We start from the raw sequence: 10,615 nt of genomic DNA, 5'->3' as shown, positions 1-10,615 counted from the left end.
TTCCTGCGTTGCAATCCCCTTTTGGTAGATAACTTAAGAATATTAAACCTTCTTTTAAATGTGGCATAAAGCAGCCTGCGTTAGAAACCTGTGGCCAGCTCCATTTCACAGAGCCAATGAGATTTGTCTTTCTCAGTCGGAGGACATGATATCATCCCGCATCCTCTGGGATCCCCTAATGGAATCGCCAAATGGCAAGTGAGGGGGCTGGGGGCCTTATTTCCATTCAGTTTTCAACCTTCAAAGAGAAATTACCACAGCTACTAGCACCTCTCACACCTCACACTTTTTTAAGTTTCGGCGCTCATAGCACTACGTCTGGCTTCTGGGAAGGTGAGGCTAGGTCGGGAATGCAGCCCTGCCCCCACTCTCACCTCCGTGGACCCGGAGCTTTCGGCCAAGGTCTGGGGCGATGAAGTCAGTCGTGTAGGGGTGAGGGTGAGCTCATTTGGAGGGCCCAGAGGAAACCCCACAGCCTCCGTCCTTCCCCAGCTCTGCAGGCGGTGACCACGCAGGCCTGTCCCCTGCAGCTGCGGCTGCAGCTGCGCCTCCGCTTCCTCCTGGAATGTGTGACAAGCCCACATGCTCCCGGGAGGAGGCCCAAACAGGGAGATTAGGAACGCTAATTTGATTCTATGTTTTGCCTCAAACTATACACCGTTCCCTTTGAAAAGCTGATTACCGCGGTCCAAGGGGGGAAGGACTAAGCTGGAGGAAGGGGTTGCTGGCCTAAGGACTGCGAGGTTGCCCGGTGCTTGTTACACTGTGAACAGTCTCACACTGTGCCGCGCGGTTCACCCAGGGAGATCCACTAATGAGACAATAAAATCTTTTCCTTTTGTGTGATTTCTTTCTCTAATGCGATTTTTGGTTTATGGCTGAGGTAATTCGGGACTCTGAATTCATCTTCAACGACGCCGCCCCACCCCAGCCCCTCCCCCGGGGACCGAACGGCCTAAATAGCTTCTTTTGGAAGCATGTGACCTCACGATGGACTCACAGATGAACTGAGTACCTGATTCGAGGGCAGACAGTCCCCAGGCAGGCCAGGGACAAGAAATTTGAGCTTAGACACATGGAGAGAATTTACCGGTGGAACTGAAAACTTAAGGGTGGTCCAAGTTTAAAATAGAGCCCCAGTAAATAGAGCTACAGGTACGTGTAGTCCAGTTGTTAATGGTAAAGACAGGTGAGCCTGGCCTGGAGACACAAGCTAAAATCCTAGCTACTCTCAAAACTGAGGCAGGAGGATTGGAAATTCAAGGCCAGGTTTGACAACTTAGTAAGATCCTGTCTTAAAAGAAAGAAAAAAAGAAAAAGAAAAAAAATTAGCCGGGCGTTAGTGGCACACGCCTACAATCCCAGCACTCTGGGAGGCAGAAGCAGGTGGATGGCTGTGAATTCGAGGCCAGCCCGGTCAACAAAGTCCAAGACAGCCAAGGCTACACAGACAAGCCCTGTCTACAAAAACAAACAAACAAACAAAAAAACAACAAAAAAGGCCCACACTTTGAGGACCAAGAGTCTGCCAGAGCTTCCTGCTTCTAATTCTGTATATCTTTGAAAATATCTTTTATTTGTTTGTTTGAGACAGGGTTTCTCTGTATAACCTTGGCTGTCCTGGATTCACTTTGTAGACCAGGCTGGCCTTGAACTCACAGCAATCTGCCTGCCTCTGCCTCCCGAGTGTTGGGATTAAAGGTGTGCCACCATGCCTGGCTGAAAATATTATCTTTAAGGGTTTGCAATATGATAATATCAACTCATAAAAATTAGAATATTGGGGTCTCCTCCCTAGCAGATCCTCATAAAGGAAAATTCTGAGCAGGACAGGAAAAGAGTGAATGGAATGCAGACGCCCTTTTCTGACCACACCAAGCAAACAGCCAATGAACTTCCTGGTGACTCCCAGGAGCACATATAACCAGGTGGTGGAGGCTGGCATGAAGCTGGAAGCTCGAGGCTGTTTGCACAGCTGGTTGGGACTAAGGAAAAAGCTGCTTTCCAGCACTGGAGAAGAGACAGACAGCGATGCTGGCTGAGCCAACCGGCAGGGGCACACTCACTTTCCTTTTTATAGTTTGACTGTCTCATGGAATAGCCCTGGCTGCCTCCAAACTGGCAGTTCTCCTGCATCAGCTCATCCTTTCTTTAACCAGGTGTAGGCCTGTACACCTTTAGTTCTGGCAGAATCAGACACAGGTGGTTCTAAACTGGCCTGGGCTCCCTAGCAAGTTCTGGGATAGCCAGGGCTACATATAGAGACTTAGGGTTTTTATTACTGTGATAAAACAGTGACCAAAAGCAGCTTGGGGAGGAAAGTGTTTATTGCATCTTGTAACTCTCGGGTCAAGCTCCATCACTGAGGGATCTGGAGGCAGGAATGGAAGCAGAGTCCATGAAGGAGTGCCAGTTATTGGCTGCTCAGCCTGATTTCTGGACCACCTACCCAAGGATGGCACCAATCCTCAGTGAGCTGGGCCCTCCCACATCAACCATTAACCAAGCAACACCCCCCAGACTTTCATACTGCTTCTAATTCTTTATATCTTTGAAAACACACACACACACATATTGGTTTTTTTGAGACAGGATTTCTCTGTGTAGCCTTGGCTGTCCTGGACTCACTTCATAGACCAGGCTGGCCTCGAACTCACAGTGATCTGCCTGCCTCTGCCTCCCGAGTGCTGGCATTACAGGCGTGCATCACCACACCTGGCCCTTTCATAATTTTTAACTTTGAGACAGTCTATTATGTTGCCCAGTCTGACCTGAATTTAGGATCCTCCTTCCTCAGTCTCCCAGGGCTGAGACCACCGCATCCCACTTTTTGTTTATTTTAAGGTCTGTGTCGTTCAGGCTCACCTTAAACTCCTGAGCTCAAAAACCTTGCTTGCCTCTGCCTGCCAAGTAACAGGATTCTGAGTTTTGACTTTGTGGAGAACAGCAAGCTCTGCAATTAAGGTAGGAGCATGTTCCTGGCGTGGTGATGGCACATGCCTTTAATCTTAGCACTTTTGAAGCAGAGGCAGGTGGATCACTGTGAGTTCAAGGCCAGCCTGGTCTACAAAGCGAGTACAAGACAGCCAAAGCTACACAGAGAGACCCTGTCTGGGTGGTGGGCAGGGAAAGACTGGAGCATATGACAGCGGATGTCTAGCTGAGCACGCCTCTCCTCTCCAGGCCACAGTCCAGTCTGTCAGATCCTCGCAGACCTCCATGATCTCTGACTGGAGGCACACAGTGAGTGAGCTCCTTTCTGTCCTAGTCCTGGGACCTGATGACCTTCTGCTTCTGGGGAATGTCCCTGGAGTCTGGCAGGCAGGTTGCTGATGGAGTCCAGCGTCTTTATGAACACCATGGTGCTTCCTGCAGCCAAGCGGCTACCGCTTCCCAGGAGACGAGAGCAGAAGTGTGCACAGCTGAAATACTCTGAGAGAGGGAGAGAGAGGCTGGGCAGTAGCGAACTGAGCTGAACCACAAGAGTTATCTGAAGAGGGGTTGGAACCTAAGTACTCCAGAATGGAGAGACATAGGTTCTGAGCCTTTCACGGGCATCACATCCAAAAAGACTATCTGTCTTGGAAATTAGACATCAAGATGTGTAACTTCAGTATTAAAGTATCATTGGTTTTTTTGTTTTGGTTTTGTAGACCAGGCTGGCCTCGAACTCACAGAGATCCACCAGCCTCTGCCTCCTGAGTGCTGGGATTAAAGGCGTGCGCCACCACCCACGGCCCTTAAAGTGTTACTGTTTTAAAAATAAACTTTAGAACCGAATTCTCAGATAAGGAAAAGGTTAGACCCTGTCTCGGAAAAAAAAAAAAAAAAAAAAAAAAAAAAAGGAAAAAGTTAGGTGTGAAATAAAAAGACAATGTGAAACAAAGCCAGCAAGAGGAGGGCTGGAGAGTGGTCGGAATGGAGGAGGAGGACACAGTCTCTCTGGGCCCCAGGATGGCTCTTCATGCACCTTCGTTGGGCTCTATCTACATCGAGAACGGGGATGGGTCTGCCAGACTCTGAGCCCCGGATCCAGACGTGTGCGTTCCTACACCGAGGAGCTCCTACACCAAGGAGCCCCAGGAGCAGGCAGAAAGTGGTCCCCAGAGGCGGGTTTCCTCTTGCTAAGTCAAAGATACAGTTGAGAGCGCAGGCCGCCTGCTCCCGGCCGGGAGATAACCCTGCAGCGCCACCGTGCGTCCGAAACAGACTTCTGCAACCAGCCGAAAGCTTCGGGGATGCCCACACCCTCTCACCAGCGCCCGCTTACCGCGCTAATATTAACTAAGAAACAACAGCTAACGTTTATTTGAAGGTTTGCTATAAACTAAGCACTGTGCCTACTGCTGTTCAATTATTCATTCGAACTCACTTTGAAGCAAGTGTTATTCCCGTCTCACAGAAGACGAATCTGAGGCCTGAGCGAACTGGTGACTCTAGGTGGTGAGGACTAGAGGGCACTGTCCCCGATATTTTACTAGATACTGGGGAATCTGGAGCAGGGCGTGTCCAAGCCCTCCCATCTTCCCGGAGCTTCTCCATTTCTGCTGCAGTGAGAGTCTCCCACTTCTCCATTTTGAAGGAAAAATGGTCCTGACCACAAGGATCAGAAGCCAAAGGGGTTGTCTCCTCAGATGTCCAGGAACTCTGGTAGAGAAAGAGCCTTTACGGCCCAAGAACCACACTGTGGAAACCGCGTTGCTCAGGCTTCCTGGTGTGGCGGAAGGGGTAGTGCCCTACACAGAGCAGGAGTTCTAGGTCGGCTCCGCCTCCAGCTGCCTCTACGACCCTGGGAAGCCCTTTTTCACCAGCAGGTCAGCCCCTTTCCTCTCCTGTTGCCTTCGGCCCCACCCAAACCAGCTCTGACATTCCTGGTGAAGCCGTGAATCTCGGCTTGAAAGCCCCAGGTGGACAGACACTACGGCCCATTCCCGAGTTTCCTCCGGAGCTGTGAGGAGAGAAAAGCCCCATCCATGCCTCTGCCAACGGCCTGGGGGTGGGGAGGGGCTGCATTATGATGACCTCACCCATTCTATGACATCACCCTCTCTCCCACCCGGACTCCTCTCTGGTCAGCTGCTCTGCAAACAACCATCAGTACAAATGCCGAAAGGCCTGAAAAAGTCTGCCCTCCAATACCTGCCACTGAGCTGTCTCAGCCAAAACAAGAAGCACCATGAAACTGGAATTCACAGAGAAAAACTACAACAGCTTTGTGCTGCAAAACTTGAACAAACAGAGGAAGCGCAAAGAGTACTGGGACATGGCCCTGACTGTGGACCACCATGTCTTCTTCGCACATCGCAACGTACTGGCTGCCGTCTCTCCGCTAGTGAAAAGTCTCATCTCCGGCAATGACATGAAGAACACAGACGAGCTCTTCATCACCATTGACCCCAACTACCTGAGTCCAGGCACGGTGGAGCAGCTCCTGGACTACTTTTACAGCGGCAAAGTGGTGATCTCAGAGCAGAATGTGGAGGAGCTACTTCGGGGCGCCCAGTATTTCAACACCCCACGGCTTCGGATCCACTGCAACGACTTCCTGATTAAGTCCATTCGCCGCGCCAACTGCTTGCGCTACCTCTTCTTGGCTGAGCTGTTCGAGCTCAAAGAAGTATCAGACTTGGCCTACTCCGGCATTCGTGACAACTTCCACTTCTGGGCCAGTCCCGAGGGCTCTATGCACTTCATGCGCTGCCCACCAGTCATCTTCGGCCGCCTGCTCCGTGATGAAAACCTTCACGTGCTCAACGAGGACCAGGCTCTCAACGCGCTCCTCAATTGGGTGTACTTCCGGAAGGAGGAGCGGGAAAAATACTTCAAGAAGTTCTTCAATTACATCAATCTCAACGCGGTCTCCAACAAGACGCTGATGCTTGCCAGCAACAAGCTGATAGGCTTGGAGAACAACTCCGCCCACGCGACCTTAATCGAGAGTGTCCTGATGGACCGCAAGCAGGAGCGGCCGTGCAGCCTGCTCAGCTACCAGCGCAAAGGGGCCTTGCTCGATTCAGTGGTCATCCTTGGCGGCCAGAAGGCCCACGGCAAGTTCAACGATGGAGTGTTTGCTTACATCATCCAGGAGAACCTGTGGCTGAAGCTCTCGGAGATGCCCTACCGCGCTGCAGCACTCAGCGCTACTGCTGCCGGTCGATACATCTACATATCTGGTGGCACCACGGAGCAGATTTCAGGATTGAAGACAGCATGGCGATATGACATGGATGATAACTCCTGGACCAAGCTACCCGACCTGCCCATTGGGCTTGTCTTCCACACCATGGTGACCTGTGGGGGAACAGTTTATTCGGTGGGTGGGAGCATTGCCCCACGCCGGTATGTCTCCAACATCTATCGCTATGATGAGCGCAAGGAAGCTTGGTGCCTGGCAGGGAAGATGAGCATTCCTATGGACGGCACAGCAGTAATCACCAAGGGAGACCGGAACCTGTACATTGTCACTGGGCGATGCCTGGTGAAGGGCTACATCTCCCGGGTCGGTGTAGTAGACTGCTTTGACACCGTCACAGGGGAAGTGGTCCAATGCATCACTTTTCCCATTGAATTCAACCACCGGCCCCTGCTCTCTTTACATCAGGACAACATCCTCCGCGTGCACAGCCACCGGCAGAGCGTGGAAATCAACTTACAGAAGATAAAGGCCAACAAATCTGCAACCTCAGTACCTTTGCTGCCCAACAGCTGCCCTCTGGATGTGTCTCATGCCATCTGCTCCGTGGGTGAAGACAAGGTATTTGTATGTGGGGGTGTCAGCACAGCCAGCGATGTGCAGACGAAGGACTACACCATCAATCCTAATGCTTACTTGCTGGACCAAAAGATAGGTGAATGGAAGACCCTCGCCCCCCCACCTGAGGCTCTGGACTGTCCTGCCTGCTGTCTAGCCAAGCTACCTTGCAAGATTCTTCAAAGAATTTAAACAACTTTTTAAGTGGGAGAATAAGTAAATGCATAGTTATTCACAGTTTAATGACAGATAGCCAGGGAGGAACCTGGCCTTTGGAAGCCTTTTAGTGGTGGTCAGCTTGTGGATCTGAAAGTGGAGATCTGGGTTAGAGATGCTCCCAGTGGGTAGAATCCAGGGCTAATATCTCTCTGGGGGTAACTGGCAGAGACTGGCATGGAGTCTCTGGTTGGGGAGGGGTGTGGCAACATCTCCCAGCTACTGGTCTCTCAGTGGGTAGACTTTTTAAAAAAAGAGTTTCTCCAGCACTGGAGATCTCTAAACAGAGGCAGAAAAAGAGTCCTTGGTGCTGTGGGCGATGGTGTGTGTGTGTGTGTGTGTGTGTGTGTGTGTGTGTGTGTGTGTGTGTGTGTGTGAAGTTCCTCCCAGACCCTGGACTTGGGGTGTTTGAAACCCCATATTCTCTATCCCTGTAGTCACCCTTCAGTGATGAGCTAGACCAGCAAATAATCTGTGCTTGGATTTGTGACGCTGTGCGCGCCACACAAATTTACTTCAGGTCTTCTGGGGAGGCAGGAAAGGACCCATCCCAAGTCTGGAGGATCAGCCTCATGGCCTGGGGAGAAAGGAGGTGTGTAGGCAAGTCAGGGGCCCGCAGGGCCAACAGCCTATCGTATTTGTGTGTTTTGCATCTCACTTGTGGAGAAGTTGAGGATTACAAACAATTGCTTCTAGTAGTGTGAGATTTGAGTGGGGGGTGGGGTGGGGATAGAAGTGCCACCAGTAAAGGGAGAAAGAAATCTGTCTCTATAGTGGGGTGAAGCTGGCGGGTGATGTAATGGGGACCAGGTGGCGTGGTTTGAGTACTAGGTGAAGCACCCACTAGCTTGTTCTGGGTAAGTTAATTTATATCTCTGTGCCGTAATTTCCTTTTCTGTAACAGTGAGAGTGAGACTGCCTACCTCGTGTAAATGTGGAGGATCACCCAGGGCAGGCAGTTCACAGCATTGAAGTGCTGAGGAATCAACACACACACACACACACACACACACACACACACACACACACACACACACGCCGCTGTGGTTTCTGTCACAGGGTCTCTCGCTATAGCTCAGGCCTCTTAGGAACCCACTCTGTATCTGAGGCTGGTGTGGAGTCAGGATCCTCCGGCATTCACCTGGTGTCTTATTCGTAGTCTCTAATGCAGAGGTTACAGGTGCGTATTCCCACACCTGGCTCAGAAATACCTGTTAAGGAATAAGCCTTGTCCCTTCCAAATATTCCCAAGATGCACTGCCCCAGGATGCCACAGAAGGGTAAAAACTGCTGTCAAGAAGGCCCTCTAAAGCCGGGCGTGGTGGCACATGCCTATAATCCCAGCACTCGGGAGGCAGAGGCAGGCGGATCGCTGTGAGTTCGAGGCCAGCCTGGACTACAAAGTGAGTGCAGGACAGTCAAGGCTACACAGAGAAACCCTGTCTCGAAGGGGGAAAAAAAAAAAAAAAAAGGCCCTCTAAACCATTAAAGGATTTCCTGCCCGGCATGGTGGTGCACACCTTTAATCCCAACAATCGGGAGGCAGAGGCAGGTGTGTTCGAGGCCAGCTTGGTTTATAAAGCAAGTCCAGGTCAGCCAGGACTACTACACAGAAAAATCCTGTCTCAAAACAAAACAAAACAACCCCCCCAAAATAAACAAAAGCATATAATACACACATAGAAAAATAAACGCTATGTAATTGTGTGGGATACAAGCGACTGTAAATATCCACATAACCACTATTCAGGAAGATGGAGCTCTCGGCTCTCCCTGGAGACCTCTTGTGTGGTCATTTTTCTGACTAGACCTCCTCTTCCATCAAACCTATGACATGTTTCTTTTTTACATAATATGGCCACTTAAAGAAACCATTTTGGGTGTTAAAGGTTGAGTCTAGGGCTTCACACTTGCTGGGCAATTACATTATCATTGGCCCATATCCAGTCCCCAGCCCACTTTTAACTTTTTGAGAAAGAGTCTCAGTAAGTTGCCCAGACTAGCCTGGAATTTCCTCTGTAGCCCAGGCTGACCTCGAACTTGCAATCATCCTGTCTTAGCCTCCATTTCCCAAATACCTGGTATTATAGCCACCAGACCTGGCTTTAGAATCTTTTTGTTTTGTTTTTTGTTTTTTGAGACAGGGTTTCTTTGTGTAGCCTTGGCTGTCCTGGACATGCTTTGTAGACCAGGCTAGCCTCGAACTCACAGATCCTCCTCCCTTTGTCTCATATATGCTGGAATTAAATGTGTACACCTCTGCCACTGCCTATTAAGTGCTGGGATTAAAGGTGTGATCCATCATACCTGCCCAAGAATCTGTTTAAGAATCTGTTCACTTTATTCTAAAACACATGTAATTGTTACACAGAGGTTATCTTGTGCCTCATTTTGTTCCTCCAAGATTATTTTCTACCAAAAATATTTGTCTGTTTTATATGACTATTTGCCTGCATATGGGCGCCAAGAGCCTGTGGAGACCACAAGAGGGCAGCAGACTCCATGGAACTGGAGTTACACGTTGTGAGATATCCTGTAGGTGCTAGGAATCCAACCCAGGTCCTCTGCAAAAATAGCAGATGTGCTTAACCACCGAGCCATCTCTACAGCCCCATGTGTTGTTTTTTTAAAAAAATATGTTATTGCACATAGGTATTGTTTTTCTCATTTCACTTCTACATTCTGTCATACAAATGTGTCATTTGATTTTGCCCAGTATACAAATGAACACTTGAGTTGTTTCCAGTCGTGAGCCGGGCGTGTTGGTGCACGCCTTTAATCCCAGCACTCGGGAGGCAGAGGCAGGCAGATCGCTGTGAGTTCAAGCCCAGCCTGGACTACAAAGTGAGTCTAGGACAGCCAAGGCTACACAGAGAGACCCTGTCTTGAAAAACCAAAAAAGGAAAAAAAAAAAAAGAAAAAGAAAAAAGAAGTCATGTAGTCTTATGTATGTATGTCCATACACATGTATTCAAGTTTATCTAGCCTGTATATCTACTGGTAGAATTGTTTTGTTGCTAATGATAAAACATTTTGCACAGTGATTGTGACAATTTATTCTGTCATGAGCTGTATATGAAAAGTCCTGTTGCTTTCTTGCTAGTCAACAGTTGGTATTGTCCTACTTTTTAATTATATTCTGTCTGGGATAAAGTAATATCCCAACATGTTTTTTATTTGCACAATCCTGATTGCCAATTAAAGTAAGCTCATTTAATTAAGTTCTGAGTGTGTGGGTGTGCGTGTGTGTTCAGGTTTCTTTCTTTCTTTTTAAAATTTATTTAATGTTTACAGTGTTCTGCGGCATGTGCACCTGCAGGCCGGAGGAGGGCACCAGATCTCATTATAGATAGTTGTGAACCACCATGTCATTGCTGGAAATTGAACTCAGGACCTTTGGAAGAGCAGCCAGTGCTCTTAACCTCTGAGCCATCTCTCCAGCCCCAGGTTTCTTTCACAAAGCCATTTTTTCTGTTTGGTTGTCTCCTTTTGCAGGAATTCCTGCTGTAGTCTGATGAGAACCCTTCATCATCTGTACACCACATCTTCTCCCACCACAGCCTCTCATCCAAAGTGGAATGTTTTCATTTTTATTTTTATTTTTTTGTTATTGCTCTGTGTATGTCTGGCTGCTTCCTCCCAAGTACT

At 49.1% G+C, this 10,615-nt stretch overlaps 1 protein-coding gene across 1 annotated transcript; it reads left to right on the top strand.

Moving 5' to 3' along the window:
• The first annotated feature begins 5,176 nt into the window (after positions 1–5,176).
• Ccin (calicin) lies at positions 5,177–6,956 on the top strand. Its single transcript, XM_051165516.1, has one exon. The coding sequence runs from the start codon at positions 5,177–5,179 to the stop codon at positions 6,941–6,943; it is 1,767 nt and encodes a 588-aa protein (XP_051021473.1). The 3' UTR covers positions 6,944–6,956.
• Positions 6,957–10,615: the final 3,659 nt, after the last annotated feature.

The sequence above is a fragment of the Acomys russatus genome, chromosome 2 (genome assembly GCF_903995435.1).
Source record: "Acomys russatus chromosome 2, mAcoRus1.1, whole genome shotgun sequence".
NCBI lineage: Eukaryota > Metazoa > Chordata > Mammalia > Rodentia > Muridae > Acomys > Acomys russatus.
This window is presented reverse-complemented; position numbering and strand designations above follow the sequence as displayed.

Excerpts from the sequence above, each read along its gene's own strand:
- Ccin (XM_051165516.1), top strand. The coding sequence starts at position 5,177 with ATGAAACTGGAATTCACAGAGAAAAACTACAACAGCTTTGTGCTGCAA.